The sequence below is a fragment of the Ramularia collo-cygni genome (genome assembly GCF_900074925.1).
Source record: "Ramularia collo-cygni strain URUG2 genome assembly, contig: RCC_scaffold01, whole genome shotgun sequence".
In the NCBI taxonomy this organism is placed as follows: Eukaryota; Fungi; Ascomycota; class Dothideomycetes; order Mycosphaerellales; family Mycosphaerellaceae; genus Ramularia; species Ramularia collo-cygni.
In genome coordinates, this window is record NW_019716255.1 from 3,681,627 (window position 1) to 3,703,608 (window position 21,982).

General features: G+C 52.5%; 8 protein-coding genes; 4 read left to right on the forward strand and 4 right to left on the reverse strand.

Annotated features, from left to right (window-relative positions):
- Positions 1-1,098: 1,098 nt before the first annotated feature.
- On the forward strand, positions 1,099-4,255 carry RCC_12141 (probable FGF receptor activating protein 1; the record flags this gene model as incomplete). XM_023766472.1 has 6 exons in its annotated part: positions 1,099-1,137; positions 1,193-1,739; positions 1,796-1,922; positions 2,008-2,131; positions 2,181-4,043; positions 4,100-4,255. 6 exons carry the CDS (start codon positions 1,099-1,101, stop codon positions 4,253-4,255), a joined length of 2,856 nt encoding a protein of 951 aa, XP_023622240.1.
- A 1,581-nt stretch (positions 4,256-5,836) lies between these two features.
- Positions 5,837-6,772, reverse strand: RCC_01207 (related to 2,4-dihydroxyhept-2-ene-1,7-dioic acid aldolase; the record flags this gene model as incomplete). XM_023766473.1 has 3 exons in its annotated part: positions 5,837-6,246; positions 6,302-6,386; positions 6,443-6,772. 3 exons carry the CDS (start codon positions 6,770-6,772, stop codon positions 5,837-5,839), a joined length of 825 nt encoding a protein of 274 aa, XP_023622241.1.
- A 1,012-nt stretch (positions 6,773-7,784) lies between these two features.
- On the reverse strand, positions 7,785-8,611 carry RCC_01208 (related to NADH2 dehydrogenase (ubiquinone) 40K chain; the record flags this gene model as incomplete). XM_023766474.1 has 3 exons in its annotated part: positions 7,785-8,321; positions 8,376-8,526; positions 8,577-8,611. The coding sequence occupies 3 exons, from the start codon at positions 8,609-8,611 to the stop codon at positions 7,785-7,787; spliced, it is 723 nt and encodes a 240-aa protein (XP_023622242.1).
- A 348-nt stretch (positions 8,612-8,959) lies between these two features.
- Positions 8,960-10,148, forward strand: RCC_01209 (related to metal homeostasis protein; the record flags this gene model as incomplete). XM_023766475.1 has 3 exons in its annotated part: positions 8,960-8,983; positions 9,059-9,499; positions 9,558-10,148. 3 exons carry the CDS (start codon positions 8,960-8,962, stop codon positions 10,146-10,148), a joined length of 1,056 nt encoding a protein of 351 aa, XP_023622243.1.
- A 1,831-nt stretch (positions 10,149-11,979) lies between these two features.
- Positions 11,980-12,629, reverse strand: RCC_12318 (uncharacterized protein; the record flags this gene model as incomplete). XM_023766476.1 has 2 exons in its annotated part: positions 11,980-12,331; positions 12,433-12,629. The coding sequence occupies 2 exons, from the start codon at positions 12,627-12,629 to the stop codon at positions 11,980-11,982; spliced, it is 549 nt and encodes a 182-aa protein (XP_023622244.1).
- A 570-nt stretch (positions 12,630-13,199) lies between these two features.
- Positions 13,200-15,818, forward strand: RCC_01210 (related to subunit of cis-Golgi transport vesicle tethering complex-Sec34p; the record flags this gene model as incomplete). XM_023766477.1 has 2 exons in its annotated part: positions 13,200-13,295; positions 13,344-15,818. 2 exons carry the CDS (start codon positions 13,200-13,202, stop codon positions 15,816-15,818), a joined length of 2,571 nt encoding a protein of 856 aa, XP_023622245.1.
- A 381-nt stretch (positions 15,819-16,199) lies between these two features.
- RCC_01211 (related to cytosolic sorting protein GGA2/TOM1) lies at positions 16,200-18,214 on the forward strand (the record flags this gene model as incomplete). XM_023766478.1 has 2 exons in its annotated part: positions 16,200-17,963; positions 18,014-18,214. The coding sequence occupies 2 exons, from the start codon at positions 16,200-16,202 to the stop codon at positions 18,212-18,214; spliced, it is 1,965 nt and encodes a 654-aa protein (XP_023622246.1).
- A 1,722-nt stretch (positions 18,215-19,936) lies between these two features.
- RCC_01212 (related to N-acetylglucosaminyltransferase complex, subunit PIG-Q/GPI1, required for phosphatidylinositol biosynthesis) lies at positions 19,937-21,972 on the reverse strand (the record flags this gene model as incomplete). XM_023766479.1 has 3 exons in its annotated part: positions 19,937-20,059; positions 20,115-21,779; positions 21,835-21,972. The coding sequence occupies 3 exons, from the start codon at positions 21,970-21,972 to the stop codon at positions 19,937-19,939; spliced, it is 1,926 nt and encodes a 641-aa protein (XP_023622247.1).
- Between the last annotated feature and the right edge of the window lie 10 nt (positions 21,973-21,982).

Sequence of the window (21,982 nt, forward strand, 5' to 3'; positions counted from 1 at the left end):
AAGAAGCTGTCAAAGCTGTGAAGATGGACTTTTGATGACAAGCTCGGATTCTGGTCGACGATGATGATTTTGTACAGAAATCTTCCGTACAAGTCCTCGCTCGTCCAGGAGAGATATATGCTCCAAACGACCTCTTCCGGCGAGTGTGATGCAACAAAGAAGGATTGATTGTCACGATTTGGATAAAGGCCACCACCGGCGGCACGCGGGCACRATCCTGGTCATGACGGTTCAACCACCGGGAAGACCTTGTCCAATCAATTTCTTTCACTTGACGCGGTCTCAAACCGGCAATTGCTCCTAATGAATGGCCTCTCTATAGGAGGAGTACCTAGCACATTTGCATGCACATTCAGCTTGATCTTCTATACAACGAATTGCCTTCGTATGTCAAGCCCGCTATGCTAGAAATGTTTCGTATCTTCACGCTTCCACATCTCCCAAACTGTGCATCGTGGCTCCCACGGCTCGCGTGCGAAGCTTCGTCTCCGCTACAGCCACGTTCCGAGAACGCGTAGGGTTAGGGTTTGGGTAGTAGTATGTTGATCTGTTCGACCGCTGTTCATTCACATCATAAAGGCGTAGCGTGTATTGATCATATCAGCACACATCTTTCATAAAGCTACATGCAGCTACGGGTGTATCTGTTGAGTATATTGTTTAAATTGTTGATGAAATATATTTCGCGTCTGTATATGCAGAACATCATCCACATTTCAGCACCGCAACTTTTCGACAAGGACCGCCCGGACGTGCAAACTACCCACAGAAGTCCATCCGAGTCGCATCAACGGTGGCAGCAAAGGTTACGTCGAACACCAACCATAGCCCAGCAGACCGAAATTTTCATACAATACAGGCGACGAACAGGTTTTGCATGTGACATCGTTGTACCCAATGCGCGGGACGCGGGATGCGGAACGTGAAAACTGCCGATCCTCGGCCTCGTATTGCAAGGATCTCAGGAGCACTTTCATAGCACGCGTTCCAGCTTCCAAGTGTCAGAAACATTAACCCATCTCATCACACCCACCGTGTTCACCTCCCTTTCTTTGTCGTTCTTTTGTCACCACCCGCGGCGGGAAGCTCTGATCCAGGATGCCTCCCAAACACCGCGACGGCGATGTCGTCGCCGTGGTAAGCGATTCCCGTCCCATCCGCCAACTGCAGCTCTCACACGCGCCTTGCCTAGATTCCCGGTCACTTTATTTCGCACATGCACACGATTACCGCATATGGCGCCTTCCTCGGCGCGTTGATCGTCGGTATGGCGCTTCACTACCACAAAATTGTGCAGAATGAGCACTTTGGTTATCCCATCGAATGGTTCCCCTCCGTAAGCGCAACCATTGGCGATCGCTATCCCGAACGCACCGTCTTTCAGCTCTTTATCGCCATCTGTTCGGGTCCACGATTCGCCCTGGTCTTCTTGTGGTACTGCCTAGCCAACAGGCCGAATAGCTCACTGCCCAAGTTCGTTGCTGGCGTGGGTGTCTTTCGTACTCTGACTTGTGGAGGATGGACATATGTGACGAGCACGGATGATCACGATTGGCATGACATTTTCATGATCAGCTATTTGGTGGCTACGCTGCCATGGACCTTGGGATGTTTGGCATTGAGCCCACCCAACCCACAAGCCATCAAGTACAGGAAGTACTTGGCTGGTGCTTTCTTTGGGACCTTGGTTCCTCTGGTATACTTCTTCATCCAGCACAAAGTGCATCGTGTGCCAGGAGGTGCGTTTCCAAACGAACATGCAGGTCGGACACCCTCAAACTGATCATTGTCGCAGCATACACCATCTACGCCTTCTTCGAATGGGCTCTCGTTCTTCTCGATGTTGGGTTTGACGCTGTAACAGCCCTGGACTTTAGCAGCTTTGAGCTGGTCGTCAAAGACGTCAAGGGTCTGAGCAGAGGGTACGTGCAGCGGCTTCCAAAATAGCTGGTACGGTGAGCTCGCTCATCACACGGATGCAAGAGCTGATATGGTATATTCGTACAGGGACAAGCGACGAGTTGCGGATGAGGTGTTCGAGAAGGAGAAGGGCAAGCCTGTGGCTCAGGTTTTTGACACCCGCTTCTCCTGGGGCGAAATGCTTGATGCGGCTGCGGATGTGTATCTTGGTGTAAGATCGACCGACCCGAGGGAGATCATGGATGCTGACCATATCCCAGTTCACATTCTGGACCATCCTCACCTCCCTGGGTGTCGTCGTGTGGTATTTCCCGCTCTGGCACATGGGTATTTCAGGTTACGAGGTTGCTGTCATGTCCACCATCTCGCCCTTCCTTCTTGGAATCCCTCCCCTCCGAAGATTTCTCTCCAAGTCCATTCCAACCGTGCTGCTGACCACCATTTCCGGTCTTCTTGCGTACCAGGTCAAGAAGCCAGAGTATCGCTTGGCAGCCGTCAGCTTTGCTGTGTGGCAGGGATGCCTCGCTTGGACTGCAGCGTGGCATCGCTACCGCAACAGCCCGGCGATGCTGGAAGCCCGAGTCTCCGCGTGGTTGATCGGCCTGATCGCTAGTAGCGTTGCCAAGTTCGCTTTCTGGACGAACAATCCCATCTGGCCTATCATGCACGCGGAGAATGGTGGCTTGAACAAGACCGGAATTGTCCTGTTCTTCCTAGCTCTCGCTCGAGCGTACCAGGTGGACTCGAAGAACATTGACAGCGCTCCAGCACAGCCCAAGGCGAAGGGGTCGTCGCTTCTCGCAGCCCTCGGATTGGGCGGGTGCTTCTTTGGCCTTCATTCACTGCTTTCAGACTCCAGCACAATGATTCTCTGGGTCTGGGAGGGTTACCCGGTCCGAGGCCCGCTTGCGAGTCCGCATGGAGCCTGGACAATACTCGCAATGGCAATCGGGTTGGTCCTCGGACAGTTCTATCCCAATGTTGCTCGTAGCTGGGGTGTCTTTGGAATCGGTTCCATCGGTGCTGCGGTTCTGACATGCTTCAGCCACTGGACGGGCTACTACGGTGGTCTTGTCCTGACTATCTACCTAATGGCAGTTACGCCGTCTCTCATCTCAAACGCCGTCCGCTTCGCCCCAGGCCGAACTTTCTTTCTTGGCTTCTTCATCTACAACTTCATGGTGCTGTTCCATGTGTGGGTGGTCGCATACGCTTTTGTTCCAGGCGGTCCACTTGTCCGAGAGCATACCGACTGGGTAATGGCTACAACGATGATAATGATTGGAGCAGGTGTCTTCTCCTCTCAACACAACAGCCCCCCAGCCAAGCAAAAGTCTTTCCGTCCACCTCAAAACCCCGCCGCGCGGAGGCAGCGCAGCTACTACATTTATGTGCTACTAGCTTTGCAGCTCCTTAGTGCAAGCGTTGCGTACCTGCGCTTCCCAACTTACAATTATGAGCCGTACCACAAAGACGCCAAGCTCATCACGGCCGGGATCTGGACCATCCACTTCAGCATTGACAATGGACTCTGGTCTTCGGAGCGTCGCATGGAGCAGCTGATTCGCGAGACCGAGCTTGATCTGGTAGGTCTGCTGGAGAGCGACCTGCAGCGTATCATCATGGGCAATCGTGACACGACACAATACCTTGCTGAGGAACTCGGCATGTACGTTGACTACGGTCCGGGTCCCAACAAGCACACCTGGGGCGCAGCACTCCTCTCCAAATTCCCCATCATCAACTCGACGCATCATCTCCTACCCAGTCCCGTGGGCGAGCTTGCACCAGCCATTCACGCGACAATCCTCGCTTATGACGAACTCATCGATGTGTTTGTCTTCCACTCGGGCCAGGAAGAGGATCCCGAAGACCGACGGCTACAGAGCGAGTATCTGGCTGATTTGATGGGCGCGAGTCCAAGACCTAGCATTCTGCTCAGTTACCTCGTGACAAAGCCTCAGCAGGGCAACTATAATACGTATGTTTCTGAGAGGAGCGGCATGCGAGACGTGGATCCAAGCGATTGGGATCGTTGGTGCGAGTACATTCTCTACAAGGGCATGAGGAGGAYCGGTTACGCTCGTGTTAGTCGGAGCACTATCACGGACACGGAGCTGCAGGTAAGTTTCTTGCGAGAGTATACTGGCAACGAAATAATGCTAATTATGGATGATAGGTTGGCAAATTCATTGTTGGACAGCCTGAAGGCACCAATGACATGATATCTGAAGAGCAGGTCCCAGAGGCGTATAGGTTCCCAGCCATGTTCAAGGGACAGGGAGTGAGAGATCACCGCTATCACGTGTTCAACGAGCCAAGGTATTACATGTAATGGAGGAGGCCGATGATGGGAAAAAGTAAGCTCGATGCGGACGCTTTGCATGGTGGAGGATCGTGGATTTTGGTGTACTGACTATGTAACAATACCTACTTGTACACTACCGTCAGCCTCAGGGTGAACATGGAGAGGCCATGTTGTAAGTGGCTGTGAGAGCTCGTTTCCGATATGCTTCTACCCGTCTCATACATCATGTTCGCACATTGCGTTTCTATTCCTCCAGCTGCGTTCTCTTCGAGGTGTAGGATCGACAATGAGGCAACGATTAGGGAAGATGGAACGCGTGTCTTTACACATGCTACAAAAGTCATGGCCTATGCATGGCAAGGATACTGCTCTATACACGTATGTTGTAAGTGATTTGTCGATGCGACTGCCGAGCTCATTTGAAACCATCACGACTGACTTAATCACGGGCAGCCCATCGCAGCTATCCAATCCTTTCAGGGCCGTGATCTCGATTGAGCGAACAAGAAGAGGCGAGTTGATGACACGCAGCACATCTGGTGCAGGTGACATGTGAGTCAAAAGTTACCAACCCTCGCAGCCGGCCCACGGAAGTTTTATAAATTCGAACGACCTAAAATCCCTTTCTCCCATTGTTCAACCATGGGGCATGCTCAGATCCGCATCGCCTTCCTCAACCTCCTCCTTCGCAATGATCAGCAGCCCACTCTGCCATAACCGATGCCAGAGCTGAAGGTAGGAGACTCACCCCAAACTGCACAATTACGTTAACCCCTTGCTGACCTTTGTTAGAAGTTCGATCGGCCACCACCAGTGAGATCATCCGTGCTGATCTGAGACCCACGCTGGCGGCAAGAGTTTTTTTTTTGGAGGGGAAGGCGATCAAAATTCGACAAGATCGAAATGGCAAATGGAGGTAAAAGTGTCTTCAGTGACACGGCCTGTGGAATTTAAATGATTGTCGTGAGATTTGCCAATATTTCGTGACACGGCCGCGACGTCCACGAGATATAACAGGGAAGAAGGTCCTGAGATGCTGCGCTCCTTGATCTTTTCTCTGATAGCACTTGCTGCACAGAATGTGACTTTCCTCTTCCATGGAATATTGCATGCGGTGGCGAGGCTTAGATTGATGTCTTGGATATCGGTCGAGCTGTCGAGCAAGGCCGATTCTGGGAGGCCTGGGCAAAAGTGTGCGTTCATGACCATCGTCATCTCTGTCTACCAGGCTGCATGACTGGTGGGCGAAGATGGGAGAATGCATGCTGGAGTTTGGGCGAACATATCTTTGGGATGCAGATGATGCTCATGAGCCTATCGATGCTTATTGACGAAGGATTACTGACGAAGTTGAATTGATTAGTCTGGAGTCTGAGGACGACGGCACCCTCTAAGAGCTGCGAATATGAGGAATATGTTAGCGAGACAAGATACCCTCGGTCACCTTCACACCGCTTGAGATCTTGCCCCGTGCAGGGTCGACGATTCTGGAGCTGCTAGAACCTTTGCTACCAGCAGAGCGACTTGTGATTTAATGGTGAGAGAAGTTGAGGGCGCTGCTAATGTTTATGATCCGTCGTGTCGACGCTGCGTGGCCTCCTGCATATCTCAGCTGGATGTCAGCTGCTTCAACTTCGCCATTTCGGCGGTCATCCATCCGGTAATAGCTACGATATCCGCTCCACAATTCACAAAATGCCAGCCAAGCTTCAGACGCTCTGCGGCTTGGTCGGCTMCTGTACACCAATGACCGCCAAATTTGCCTTTTGCTTTGACAGCAGCCAGAACTTTCGAGGTCGCCTCCTGGACTTCAGCAATCTTGGGATGATCGAAGGCAAAGTGACCTAGGCTGGAAGCGAGATCGTTCGGACCAATAAACAGAGCGTCAATGCCATCTACCCCGGCGATCTCTTCGCAATTCTCAACTCCCGCTCGTGTTTCTATTTGCACTATCACGGTTATGCGCTCGTTCGCGTGGCGCAGATAGTCCTGAGGAGAGGCGTTGAAGCTGGCGTTGGCTGGCATAGCCCGTTAGCACGACTGTAATAGACTGTAAGGTATCGGGTAGCCTACCAAAGAGTCCGCCACAACCACGAGTCCCTTGTGGAAAGGACGCATTGGGATAGTGAGCGAAACGAGCCACCGCTTTTGCTTGCTCCTTAACACGCTCGTTAGCACTTTGCATTACAGCTTGMCCTCTGGGTCTCGACAGACGACAGTCTCGCACATCGGGACCATGATGCCATGTGCTCCGGCGTCCAGAGCTCGCTTGATCATCCAATTTTCACTTCCAGCAACTCTGACGATGGGACTGGAGCCAGCGGTGGACACAGCAGCTATGGCGTGATACATGGCGGCATCGTCAATGTTTCCATGCTCGCAGTCGATGAGCACCCAATCACTGCCCAATGAAGCTACAGTCCTTGCGAGTGTATAGCCAGGAAACTCTAACCATTGGCCAATACTGGGCGCCCCGCCTGCTGCTGATCGCTCCAAGGAAGCTCTAAGGCGTGTATTTCCTGCCGCGTCTACTGCTGTCTGCATTTTGATGTCGCGCTTGCTGAAAGACAGACGATTTGAGGGTTTTCTTGGAATTGTAACAACTGATGTTCGAGGATATTGTACTCTCTGGAATATTGCTGTCGGCCGAATTAGCCGAAGCGGTCAAGCTTGCCCGACCTGGCCGTAAAGCTGTTCCGGCAGAGCCAAAGAAGTATGACGGAACCACATGCCAGAAGTCCGCTGGATATCATGTTTTGTCTCAGGCGTACACTGTGACTGCGCACCCCCTGTTGTATCACATGCCTGAGGTGTGTGTCTGTGTGTCCATACTCTCTCCCTAGGGTCCTATTTCCGATCATTGTGCCTGCTTTTGCGTTGTCTTCCACGTTTCGAGCGCGCGATAGACGCTGCAGCTTCTGGTTGGGTTGTACTTCTTCCTGTGTCTTACGCGGGCTTTTGCTGCTTGAATGATACGGCGCGGCAGCTCACGGCCAATCCAATATGATGTGCATGTTTACGTCAACTTCGATATTCACTTTCAATTTGAGAAGTAGAAGATCAATCTTCTGATGCTGGAGATGCTGGGCATGGCCACGAAACCGAAAATCGACGGCCGGTGTTGCGGACGGGAGACACAAAAACCTGGCCCAGGAGCAACTGATGGAAGTCCGGCATTACCAGGATCCAGACCTCGCAGACCTTTGGACTGCGGAGAACGTAGGTGCTGTTTGCGTAGTGCGGAAACTTGCATCAAGCTGAGGGCGAGCTTCGGACCTCTCGAGCGGCGCTCGATCTGAGGTATCGTCAATGTCGAAGTGGAGTTTTCGAGGCGCCGCAGAGGACCGACTTCTCGACCAATTTGGAAAGCACGCTAAGATGCGGGAGACGTTTGCCTCGAGCGTTGGAGTCCCTTTGCCAAGACGTTCACATGCGATCATCTGTCTTCTCTTGCGGTGGACGTTGACTATTCCCCCACATTGGATAATGTCAGAGCTCTGTTTTGGGAGGGAATCTAGTCATTCGCACTGCAATGATAGGGCCAGTCTTCATGATTTCAAARCTCGCGCCAGCTCCACTCCTCGGTATCGCTGATGTTGGAATAACACCAGAACTCGTTGCTCAAGCCCTTGCTATGCTTTGGCTCATACGTAGTGGTCTTGACCCCGATTCCATGATACAATTTTAGAATCACACCAGACATTCGCTCACCCGTGCAAGAGATGAATCGAACAGAGCCGCTATCCCAATTCTTCGCAAGGAATCGTGCGGTCAAAGCCGCCTTGGTTTGACAGTCCTCGTTCAGGAACGGCGGGTCGACTATGATCCTGTCAAACTTTCCCTTGAGCTCGGCTGGAAGTCGTAGAGGGTGCTGGTAATCGTAGAACTTGAAGTCCGGACCGACGACTTCAAATCGCTGGTCATACTCTAGTAGCGCCATCTGTGGGCGAGGGAGGTCTGGGTTTTCGGACAAAATGTTGCGAAGCGCGACATACACAGAAGGCGTGGAGACAACTGCGATTGCAGAATCTGGGGTGGCATCTTTGAGTAGCTCATGGGCCAACAGGCGCGCAGTCTGATCGGTGTACCAGAACTGGAATCGCGTTAGAAGACATTGGCATGTCGTGAATGAATAATGCTTCGGTACCTGGCTTGCATTCCAGTCCTCCCCAAACAGATCCATCGATAGCTTGCTCTCATTTTCAGACTTGGTCTTCAAGGCCTCGAACTGTTTCGATCGCTCATCCTTTTCGGTATTGAACTCTTGCAACAATTTGAGAGTATCTGCTGACAATTGGCTGCGCGAGGGTCAGCAAGAACATGCAGATGGGAATCACAATCAACTCACGGGATGTCATCGTCATCGTCATCGATGAGACCCATGATGGCAAGTCCAAAAACCCGTTCTATTCACGTCAATGGATGACAAGTATAGCTATGTGCGATAAATGGAGTTGTCCACAAGATACAAAGAAAGCAACTGGCGAATTTTACATTGGCTGCTGATAGGGTTCTCGTACCCCGGACAATCTATCCGATCGGCGCTGGTGAGACACGCTGCCTGCGCCACACATCATGACCTGCGAGATCACTTCCAACCCGCCATACACCACACCCCATACTTTCCTTGCCTTCTACTTCTACTCTCTACGTCTACGCTCTAGACAGATTTCAACTTTACTTACGACAAATTGTGCATCGACTGGCCCTGAGACCGCGACAGCGTGAGCCATGAGCTCCCAGCGCTACGAACGAGTGAGTGATAGCCGCCTCCTCGCATGGCTCCTGGAGAATGACGGTCCCCTCAACACATACTAACGTGTGATGCAGGTCGCAGCATTAGACAACGACGATGAAGATCATGGCCTAGCGAATACACCTGTAGCCATTCCCAACTCGCCACCTCCGTCCTTTCGCTCGCACCCCTCATCCCGCCGCCACTCACGCGATACCGCCCGCCAAAGCTCCGAGGAGGAGCGCGACCTCGACGATGCATTTGATGCACCTTCCGATGCCGACGACGACGATGACGACACCCGAGACCGTAGGAGGCTGATGGGAAACTCCACCAGCAGCAGCCCGAGCGCCACGCTAGCGCCAAGACCCGATGCGCCAGCGAGGACGGTGACGGCGATACCGACATTCACCAACGCGGTGCCGGCAGGAGGCAGCGGGCGAGTAGTCGGAGGAGGCAGCCAGGCCAACGATGGGGTTTTTGCAAACATAAGCGCCAAGCCTAAAGTCGGCGAGGACTTGGAGGAGAAGCCTCCGGTAAGTAACATTGTAAAGTGGTCCACAGACCAAACACATACTGAACTATATCCCACAGACCTACGAAGAAGCTTCTGCGGACGCGACGCCGCCCTACTGGGAAACGCACGTTCTATCTCCCTACAATCTTACTGGCAACCCCGATGATGTATTCGTCGACGGCCTTCTTGTGGGCTCATTTTTTTCTTTTATCTGGAATGGTCTGATATCCACGTCGTTCCAAATCATTGGCTTCCTCTTGACCTATCTGCTACACACAACGCACGCGGCGAAACATGGCTCTCGCGCCGGACTGGGAATCACTCTTGTACAATATGGCTTCCAGATGCGCTACGCAGCTTCCAATCTTGCCGATACTGCACCCGACGCCCCAGGCAGTGTGCCGGGAGATGGTTCAGTACCAGACGACCCCAATGCTCACGACWTCGATCCCTCGGATGTCGGAAAGGATGGAGGCGCGGACGGCGGCATGTCGACAACCGACTGGCTCTCATACTTCTTGATGATTGTGGGCTGGTTCATCCTCATTCGAGCTGCGTCCGACTTCATGAGAGCAAGAAGGCAAGAGGCGCTCATAAGATCGTCACCAGATCGGGGTCTTGGAGTTGCTGTGGTTGCGGAGAATGAGACTCCAGAGCACAGCGTTTAAATAATCACAGTCACAGTCAGTTATAGCGAGCGATCATTTTGACACGAATTGCGAGGCGTTCCACGGTTGAATTACGCAGGAGACGACAGCTCAGGTAGCGTTCATTGAATTGCATGAATTCGAATACACTCTTGCCAGAATGCTCCATACTTGGAATTCGTGCGACGCTTACCGGCTGTACAGGAAGTGCATGTTTAACCGCTCTCGTGCGCAATCACGGACAATTCCAGCGGCACCCGCAACAAGGAGGCTCCGATTTTGATCTCGCGTGAAGGATGAGGCGCGTCGACCGTTTCCCAAATCGACAGGTAAGCCATGGTCCCAGTGGTGGCTTCATATGCACAAGCTACAACCTCGGCCAAAGCGAGGCTTGCTACCTAGGTATGGCCTACAAAATCAGTCTTTGTGCAACGTGAAAGTCGGCCCGTCACATCCAGCAATGTCCCGGAAGAACTCACCCGTAGCCTATCAAACTGCCCAAACCCTCTCTCGGCAGTCCGATTTGGGAGCGAACTTGGTCAAAACATGTCAAACAACTATAGATGTAGCGATCTCCTCACGACGCCCGATGCCATGCGACACAGTCTGCAGGCCACCTGCACGCGRCACAGGTTCAGATCGCATTGCCAACCCTTTTGCATCGGGGTCAAAACCTTACAATCAAGGGCACAGTGGAGCTCTGACCTGGACGTTCCTTAAACCTATCATCTGGATGCACCATCGTGCCATGTCAAGCCGCACGAGAACTGAGCAGCGGCACGCATACAACATGCATCTCCTGTACAGCCGCCCAGAGGAGACGATCGGGTGATGGGCCGCAGCGGTGTCGTGGATAAGGTAGCAAGGCGACGATCTGTGTAAGCGCCCCTTCGGAGTTGAGCCCAGAGTCTCGTTTGGTTGTTTTGGCCAACAAGAAACCAGGTATATGGATAGCAGCATTCGAAGATTAGGTCCGCAACTTAAAGCAAGCACCCGCTCACGACAGACGACAGTAACTGAAAGTGGTTGAAGCTGATGCCGACTCCACAGTTTCTCCAGACTCGGAGTCATGTCCCACGGCATTCAGCTCTTCTCGTGCATGCAGCGTGCGCCAGAGACCGTCCTCTTGCCAGGCAGAATCGGATAACATTCTCCACTGTCGCCTCCCCAACGTGCCTTAGCGAGAGGCGAGCTCATTAATTTCGCGGCTATGTCCTGGCGAGGCATTGGACGACCCAACAGCGATCGTCCAGATACCAGGCTCCTGGAAAGGTCTAGCCCTCGTCAATACGTATCTCGTATGTCATTCCACTTCCTGTACTACAAAAAGCTGTTGACGTGCAGGTCGGACGACATCGGACCGTCTACACTCTTTTGGCTCGTGAGACCACGGGAAGACAACCGGTTGAGCGGGGATATCTTGCAGCTATGGCATGACTTCTTGTTCGCATGGACCCAAGGCAGCACGAAAATGTGACAGCGGGTAGCTGCTGCTGTCGTGATGAGATCGCATGCAAGTCTTCGATGCATTACTTTCAGGGCTGATGGATGACTGCGTTCTGCTTGCGTGTTGACATGTGAAGATGATGACAATAATCAAGGCGTCTTCGACACGATGGACACAATCGATGGCGAGCGCAATTGCAACGTAATTCATTCAATCATAATCTTCTTTTGCCAACCCAGATTCTCAAGCACACCACCCCAACTAGCAGCCGCCCTGCCTTGTTTTGCAGTTCACGCTGTGTAACAATTGGCGACCACGTCGCATGTGAAACTAGACCGCTCGCGAAGCTTCCACGTTGATTTTGATCTCTCGCGCTATCAGAACCGCATATGATACCCGCGCCGGCTAAAGTTGACCATCTCGAGGAGCTGTGCGTCTGCTCTGCCTTGGGGTACTCGTAACAATAAGTGGCGGCCCGGCATTTCTAGCGGTAGACTGTGAAGGAGGAGCGGGAGCTGCAGATGGGGTGTGGACAGCTGTGGATTCCTTGACTTCTCGCACGAGCAAACGCATGTCCATGAAAGATTTGCCGTCGAACATGTTGATAGCTCTCTGGGCGGATTTGGCGCTGTCGAACATGATCACGCAGCTCCCTTTGGACTTTTTGGTTTGATGGTCTCGTTGAAGGTCAAGGCTGAGGATCACGCCAGCGCGCATGAAATAATTGGAAATGGCTTCCTCGTTGGCTTTGAAGTTGCTGTGCAGGCGTAAGCATTTGGTAATGGTTGGATTCGACCCGTGTTGAGGAGGTTCAAGCAGAAACTGTGATCATCCCCGCTTTAGCCCCCCAGCACTTACAGATTTTTGACGAAGATTCCGCGTTTCTCTATTACAACCCATCCTCGTGTGACGTTGACAGGAGGTCCCGTCCGGTTCGTAGCGTACACTGGTTGTCGAGCGTTTTGGAGGAAGCGGTCATAATGATCAGGGTCGGCTGGATTGAACCCTTGCGAGCGCATTTGTAGCTGAATCTGTTGCCATTGGTATGGATCCATGTTTACAGACGGAGCGAGCGATATCAGGAAAGACGATGCGGGGAAGGACACCGTGGAACGAGCTGAGAGAATAGAACATCTTCGTAGGAAAGAGAGTCCTTGGTCTTTATACTATCAATAGAGCCATCGAAGCTCCCAAAAGGGCATGAGGGCCTCGAACATGCATGTAGCCGGGACACCCTCATCCTCGCCTGCATTCTGCGTTCGCTTTAGACACGCGGGAGGCGTGTGCTACCCAAGGCCGCCTCCGCGATGATAGATTGCATTGCGCTGCAACGGGACGAATGAGTGGGTCATGACTCTGTTGTTGAGCAGGCACACATTGTGACTGGGCGAGACCGATGTGGCGAGGGTGGCTCAAGCGAGGGAGAAGCCTTCAAAGGAGTGAGGTCGAAGAGAGTTTCGGTTGGCGGAAACTCGTGGAGTCGTGGATTGTGGAGCAAGGCGGCGCTGAATTTAGCAGCGGGATAGAACCTGGACTTCTGCCGCCGAACGTCACTCGCTGCGAGATTGTGTACAGCTTGTCAATGTCCTGATGTATGGGCAGTTCATCCCTGCCGATACAACGCAATGGACGATGCTTGGTTCCATAATCTCACATCGCTGCCAGCAGCTACCAAGGAGCCCCCTCAGCATACCCGAAGAGCTTCACTGCTTCAGCAGCCAGTAAGCCATCTTTCGCCCAGCAGCCGTGCCATTCTGATTGCGAAGTAGGCCGAGGAGAAATCTGAGGTAGCGATAGAGTCTATACAAGAGATTGCAGAGGAAGATGATGCCTGGAGTGGACCACCTAAAGCTTCTGTCGCCCGGAGAGCGCGGAGCTATCACGACTTCTTCCATGCAGTGCACGCATACACCAGAAAAGAGGCCGTGTTGAAGAAGAGAATGAGCTTGCAAATACGAGAGAGCTCTACGATCTCGGCAAGTGCAGATTTGCAATTTGAAGACGAGTTCGAAGCACTGGAGGATCAGCTGTTAGAGGAAAGCCATTGGGGATACCAAACGTACCAAGAACAGCTGGAACTATCAGATGCTCATTTGGACAATCTGTTAGTGTCGACGACCAGTACCCTCGAACTCTTGGCAACACTCTCCGACTCATTCAAGGCCGTTGAGGCGCAGACTGAAGCATTTCGCCAGCAATGCGAATCGCTTGTGACAGAGCAGAGGAGACTCACAGCACTCGCGGACGCCATCGATGAGAATGCACAGTACTATGCGTACCTCGAACCGATGACCAGAAGGCTCAACGCTCCAGGAGCTGCGAATCTCGTCAAGGGGAAGGACTTCTCCGAAATGCTCTCCAATCTGGATAACTGCCTGGCATACATGGAGTCACATCCATCGCACAAGGAGTCTGCCACCTATCGGAGTCGATATCGCCTATTGCTGACTCGAGGCTTGACACTCATACGCCACTACTTCACAAAGTCATTGGGCGAGATTGCGGCGGACATCAGTAAGCGAGTTCAGGCCGGGCAGCTCAACGAGACGACTCACTCCGCACTCCTTTACGCAAAATTTCGTGTGCCTGCTCCAGAGTTGAAAGCACTTGGGTTGGAGATTCAAAAACGAGCCGTACCCACCCCCGACGATGTCGACGCTGGACGGGAGCCGGAGTATCTCAGCTTACTTCGCGAGCTATATCAATCCTACGCTGCAACACGTGGCCGACTTATCTTGCCCCTGGTAGCGAAGAAGATGAACGAACTGGCCACAATTGATCAACAAATGGATGTTGTTGCCTTTGCCAAAGCATGTCTTGGCTTCGTGCGTGGCATTGCTCTGGATGAATACGACCTTTGGTTCGAATGGTTCGAGACCGAGGGGGCTCTGTATGAATTTCTGGAAAGCCTGCTGGAGCCCATGTATGATCATCTGCGACCCAGAACGATCCACGAAATGAAAATGGAGAAGTTGTGTGACTTATGCGCCATGATACAGGGCCGATACATGGACGTGGATTCGGATGAAGACGAAGATGTTGAAAGTGCTGCTGTTGCTGGTCGACATCCGGGGAGGCGACTTGACTTTGGGAGTCTGATACATCCTGCTCTGGAAGATGCGCAGACTCGCCTCGTCTTTCTGGCCCTGAATGTTCTGCGAGACAGTATTGAGAAATACCAGCCCAAACCAGAGGATCTCGAAATTACTCCACGCGCTGCAGCAGAAGGGGTGAACGGCCACAAGACCGGACCCGCACTGTCGGGAAAGCGCGCCGCGTCTGGACCCAAGGCGCCTGCCCCGAAGTCACCGGACGTGATAGAAGATGTGGGAGACGATGCAGAAAGTGTGTTCAGCAAGCAGTTCTCAACTGCAGGCAGCGTGTCCTCCACCCGACACTGGTACCCAACTCTTCGGAAAGCAATCTGGCTCCTCCGTCGCATCTATCGGCTCGTCAACAGCACGGTCTTTGACGATCTCGCCCACCGAATCGTGCACTCAACAATCGCCTCCTTGATGTACGCCAGTCAGCAGATAAGCTCCAAGCGAGCCCTGCAAGACGGTCAGCTGTTCCTGATCATACATCTTCTCCACCTTAAACAGCAAATCGTCGCATTTGACATCGAGTTTGTTCCGACTGAGGTTGAGTTTGATTTCTCCTCATACACAAACACCTTCTATGAACTTCGCGAACGCGGCAGTTTGTGGAATCCAGCTTCTTGGGTTCGCCTAGTTGGCGGCGCTGTGGGAGGAGGACTACTTCCCAAAGTCGTGGAAAATATGCTCGACGCAAAAGCTGAGCTTGATGGTCGCCTCCGGACGGTTATTAACGATTTAGTCAACGGCTACGCGATCCACATCACAGCACCTGTGGAAAGCAGTGCAGTAGCTCAGGCGAAAGACCAGTTCGATCCTCTCAAGGCTGTCCGCACAGTGCGTGGGCTTGCTGAAAAGGATGTGCCTGCTCTGCGGGCCAAACTCGAGGCTTTTGTGGATGATGCGAGGACCAGAGAAACTCTGGTTGCTGCTGTGAGGGATCAAGTCATCATGACTTATGAGGAGTTCTTCGACAATTACAGTGAAGGCAAGGGAAAGAAGCTAAGTCGTAAGGGCAAAGGGAGAGAGGATGAAGTATGGGGTCCAGCGCTGTTCAACGATGCCATGGAAAATGTCTTCCAGGTCGGCGAGCAGATTCTCGGCGATGATGATGGCGGGAGCGTAGGCAGTGGAGGGGTTAGTGACTAGGATGTCAATGAACCATTTGCTGTCTTGTGTCGTTGTCCACCAATTAGTTTCGCGATGCGGTAACATCTGGTCACCGGCGACTACATGTGATCGACCACTCGCCTTCTGTGAGTAATTCAGTTTCCAACCTTGTTTGTGTTTCTGTTCCTCTTTCTCCAAGTTGTGCAGTCCCGATCATCCAAACTGCTGCGCCTTGGCGAGCGACGTCAACGTCTAGGTGGAGCTTCGACCTGGGACTCACTTACTTTACTTTCCATAGCACGCAGACTCCTAGTCAGCAGCGCAAAATCTGTCTTCCAGGTCCGTACCAAAATCGCACACGCATCTGTCTCCAGAGTGATCGGGGCAGGAAGACCCTCCACGCTCCACGACACCACCGCAATGGAAGCCGCCAGCGCTCGATACGCGGCGCGAGATCGATTCGCATTCCCCGCCGAACCCGCTGCCACACCACTTCAGCGATATATTCAAAATGCATGCAGTCCAGAGAACTTTGAGCCCAATCTGGCGCTTTCACTGGAGATTGCAGACCTGATCAATGCCAAAAAGGGCGGCGCTCCACGAGAAGCAGCGGTAGCGATAGTCGGCTTCATCAACCACCGCAATCCGAACGTCAGCTTGTTGGCTCTGAGCCTCCTGGATATTTGCGTCAAGAACTGCGGCTACCCTTTCCACCTTCAGATATCCACCAAAGAATTCCTCAATGAGCTCGTTAGAAGGTTTCCCGAGCGTCCACCGCTACGAACGACGCGCGTGCAGAATAAGATCTTGGAGTTGATTGAGGAATGGAGACGGACAATTTGTGAGACCAGCAAATACAAGGAGGATCTGGGCTTTGTGAGGGACATGCATAGGCTACTGCACTACAAGGGCTACCAGTTCCCAAAGATCAGTCGCGAGGATGCTGCTGTGCTGAATCCGTCAGACAACTTGAAGAGTGCGGAGGAAATGGAGGCAGAGGAGAGGGAGAGTCAGAGCGCAAAGTTGCAGGAGTTGATTCGACGTGGAACCCCACATGATTTGCAGGAGGCCAACAAGTTGATGAAAGTCATGGCTGGCTATGACACACGGCATAAAACGGACTATCGAGCCAAGGCTGCGGAGGAGGTGAGCAGGATTCAGCAAAAAGCCCGCTTACTGGAGGAGATGCTGCAGGATCAAAAGGCTGGCGATCAGATCAAAGAGGGCGACGTCTTTGAGGAGCTTGCGAATGCATTGGCGTCAGCACACCCGAAGATTCAGAAAATGTGCGAAGAGGAAAGCGAAGATACAGAGGCCGTGGCGAAGCTCTTTGAAATCAACGACTCGATACATCGGACTATTGAGAGGTACAAGTTGATGAAGAAGGGAGATGTAGAAGGGGCGAATGCGATTCCCAAGGGCACCCTAGGCGTCAGCGGAGCGGGCGTTCAAAAAGGACCCGACAATGAGCTTTCTCTCATTGACTTCGGTGGAGCTGAGTCAGAAGCACAACCGGCAGCACAAGCATCAGCAGCAACACAGCCGAAATCTGCTGGAAATGCTCTGGAGGACGATCTTCTTGGACTGAATATGGGASATGGAAACTACGGCCAGGGAGGAGGAATCTCTCTTGGAAACGCGGACATTATGGCCCAGTTTTCGCAAACCGCTCCAAACTCCATCTTCTCCACACAGCCAACAAAAGCGGCTGCACCATCTTCATCTGCTATGTCCCCTGCAGCGTCAAACTTCAATCTGTTTTCGTCACAGTCTTCATCAAAATCAGCAACTCCCATTCCGGCAAGTCTGCAACAGCAAGCATCGAAGAAGGCCGACCCATTCGCGGCGCTCAACACGTCATCTCGACAGAGCTCACCATTCCAGACCGCAGCGCCAGCAAAGTCTCCTGCACCAGCATCCTCGAATACCATGGATCTCCTAGGAATGGGTGGGAGCAGCAGTAATGGAACATCCACGACCGCAGCAGCCGACGACGAATGGGAATTCAGCTCCTCTCTTCCCGCACAACCAGAGGAGGTCCATCTCGAAGTCACTAACACAGCCATCAAGACCGTCTTCACAATCACGCGGTCTACTGATAACGAATTGCTCATCCGAAGTTTTATCAGCAATACTACCGCGCAGCCGATTGGAGACCTGACTTTTCAATTAGCCGTCACGAAGGTGAGTTGGATCAATCGTCGTCAAGATGTGAACATGCTAACGTCCACCAGGGATATACACTTCAGCTAGAACCTCAATCCTCGCGCAGTCTAGCACCTAATCAGCAGAATGGCATCTCACAGGTGATTCGGTTACAAGGCGTTGAGAGGGGAAAGGGCAGTGCAGTCAAGATGCGGTGGAGAGCTGGATATACTGTTGGCGGAGCAGCGAAGCAAGAGCAAGGAGCCATTAATGGACTTGGAATTAGCTGATGAGCGGATGCCCTGAACATCTTCTGCGAGAAATCAATCTTGACGGGATTGGTTTGAAGTAGAGGCGGATGCAGAGTGAGGTTGTATAGAGATGTGAATGGAGACACGCGTGCCTCTCTCTATCAACAAGAAAACGACCCTCATACTCGATATATATTGCGAGTGCTTATCTGCTTGATTTGAAAGCGTTACCGGGCGCTGTTCGAGGGCCAATTTTGACTGCTCTTTGTCCACGCGAGAAATTTCCTGCTGTGATTGCTCCAATTTGGCTTTAGTTGCAATGTCACGGTCAGCCGTATCTGTCAAGTTTGTTGCTGGGAAGTCCCTGGCATGGTTTTTTTCGAAATGCGGGACCTCCTTGCTGAAGGAGAGGTCTTGTGCGTTTACTTTCAAGACATTGGACAGGCTATTCTCACCACCACCAGTGACAAAGTTCAAAGGAATTTTCTTGCTCCCGCACCTCGCGTTGTCAAATCGCACATTCGAACACTCAAAGGCATTGCTCAACGAATCCATTTCAAAGACAAGATACCAGTCCTCCATGAAGTCGCCGTCTTAGGCTCACGAGGGCTTTTCTTCATATCTTGACCGTCGCCTATCCATAGCAGCTCTCAGAATCGCCTGCAGGCGTTCAAAGCACACAACCCGCTCGCTCTTCTCGTTGTCCCTCGCAACGATTTGCGCGGCTTCTTTCCACGATTCATCCTTCCTAACCGCCTTAGCTACCTAGTAAGTTTAGCCCCAAGTTGGTTGAGAGTCTGTTTGACGTAGGTAGGATGCATCGCGCTCGTTACGCTTGCCACCAATGGCATCCAGCTCGTCAATGAAGATGATGGCAGGACTCTTTGCACGGGCAGAGGCGAAAAGCGGCCGGAAGGAGCTGGCGAGGCGTTCTGCCAACTCTTTGGAGAGAATGCATTGAGATGGGACCAGGTACTTAAGAAGTTCGCCTCGGATCGCGACAGTTTCCTCGAGGACATGCACGTAGCATTAACGGTAGAAATCGTCTTTCGAATGCGATTTGCGTCATCTACGCAGTCGCCTCTTTATCCGTCACTCCGGAGAATGCTGGTCCCTTGGTCCTAATACCTATGAGCGGTTTCGGCCGAGGCGTCCTCGAGATGCATCCGAGAGGAAGAGGGATCTAGGCGTTGGGCGTTGGGCGTTGGGCGTTGGRCGTTGGGCGTTGGACGTTGGGCCCTTCCGCAGCGAATAGCTCCGCCAAAACTGGTCCGATGGGCTCCAAATTTGCACTGGCAGCTCGTTACGCGTCAATCCATTACCGCTGAGAGGATCGAACGGGAGTACCACAGGCCAAGATGATCGACCATGATTTGACGTCCCTTCATCGACCATTCCGATAATCAGGATACGCGGAGAAACACATCATGAAATCGTTGCCATTCTTTTGTACATACGCATGCTGCATCTCACATCACTTACTCCACCAATATCCTCCCACATTGCCATTGATACCGCCACTTCTCGCATTACGGTGTCCTTTCTTGCCAGCTGCACTCATCGGACCAAGATGTCCGTTCGCAGGGATGGGAATGTCGTCCTTGGGCTGTGGTTCCTTCGTCAGAAGATTCCATAGCTCTGGAATACTGATGCGCTGTTCGATGGAACTGTATTGGAGACTGTAGAGATTCTTTCGCTCGATAGGCGGGACCTTTCATACATGTATGATTAGTGAAAGCCTTGAGAATGTGCTGAGTGATTTCATCTTACSAATTTTCCAAGCATTAAGCTGAGGAAGACCTTGGGTGAGAGGTAGTGCTTTCTCAAACGATGCCCGAGCTGTGCGTATTGCGAGAAAGTCTGGGAGAGCGGTAACGGAACGGACTGTGTTACCTGTCAGTCATGCGCGTTGCTGAAATTGTTCGCATCGTGCACTCACCTTCATTTTGATGCACGATGTAGGYGCCGCCTTGACAGCAGCAGAAGAATCAGAAAGCAACGCGCGAGGGGTATCTTGCAATTCGAAACGTATGCCACCGGGCAGACGCCTGGAGTCCTTGACGCGCAGCATGAGCGCAAAGAGAGGAAAGTGGTTCAGACATGCCAGCCAAGTATCCAGCGCCGCCTTGAGCGCGATGATGGCCATACGAGCTCCGGCGAAGGTGGCGTAGAATACTGCGACGGTCGGGAGGAGGAAGAAGAGAAGGGTGAAGAGAATTGTGCCAAGGAGCAACTGGTCGAGATCGTAGTCACAGCTGTCGATGCGATTCCGAAGAATGTTCCGCTTCTTTCCGCGGAAAAGGTGAAAGAGGGACTGGATGATTGAGAGCTGCCAATTGTAAATCCGAGCGCTTGCGATGTAAAAAGAGTAAATGTGGAGGGTGAGGACACTGAGCAGATCCGAGAACATGCTAATGGGTAGACTGGCTCCTGCAAAACTTGACACTCCAATGCAACGGATGACCATTGGCAATGCCGGACGGACATAGACCATGCACATGTTGTTCCAGTACTCAATCACCCAAAGGAAGAGATCTCCAAGGAAGGTAGCCAGCTCCTCGTTGAGTTTCAATCCAGCTGGGTCGCGTTCCAGCCATTTGAGCATCTGTTGTAGGTCTTCAATAGAATACGAGGCTATAATTCGATCCACATTTGCGGCAACAAAGTCCACATTCTCGATAATGTAAGACCCGAGCGCAATGCCGATAATGACATCGTTGGCGACAAGCCATAAACTGTTGAAGAAGCGAATGTAATCCGGGTGGCTGTTGGTGATGCTTTCCCAGTCGTTGCGCCTTGCGTGTAAGGTCACGTACTGGTCGGGCCAGTAGCAGAACTGCTGGAGCCGAATGTCGACTTGCTGCGCAGTCGCAGAGATATCGCGAAGTGCTGTGCGTCCCGTGGGTTGCCAGGCCAGAGCTTGTAAGATTCCTTCCGCGGCGATCCGAAGCATCATAAGGTACAGAATGAACGCCTTGGAGGCGAGCGGCCAGATGTGCAGCCAAAAGGCTTCCTTTGACCAGAGAAGAACAAATTCCCAGAGATTATTCGCGGACTCCACCACCCGCTCACTGACACTCATTGTTCTCTTCGTCCTCACGCCGACCATGCCTATATTTTGCTGGAGCAGGGTGTTGAGCTCTGCCGAACAATTGATCTGGGTGACAATGTCATACAGTGCCAGCTCTTTCTCGGTACGCTCATGTCGCACTACAGTGTGCTCCCTGAGCTTTTCCACCAGCCTCTCCTTTCGCCTTTTCTCGCGCTCTTCATCTTCGTCAATTCTGGCCTGCTTATCTCCCAGGGCCAGCGAAATCGGGGTGAGGGATAGGTACTGCATTCGCCTCGGATCGGGCCTGGCAAAGGTGATGATTTGAATGTTTATTGGCACATCCGGAGGGCAATCAACCCTTGGGGTGCTGCTTCGAGGAACGGTATGCAACGATAGTAGTTTCGGATCGAATGGCACTGGCGGTGTGTCCGAGTTCAATGTTCCCAGAACTTGCAGCTGCTGTCCACCGCAATGTGCCGTAAGCTTGTCGATGGAGTGCKGACTGCCTCTGAAGAGGGTTCGCATGCGCAGAGCATGTTCAACATTTCGGGCCTGCAAAACGTCAACCAATATGCTCACTGCCGTTGCCAGACGTGAGGGACCCTACGTCCACGCCCTGCAAAACGCCAAYGACCAGGACATCCAAATCCGAGTTCCTCCATCCCACAAGTACGCCCGGTATGCGCTCTCTTGGCGCGTCTTCTGCCCAGAATACGCGCATCAACCCATGGCTGTGGGTGGGCATGCTCCCATCG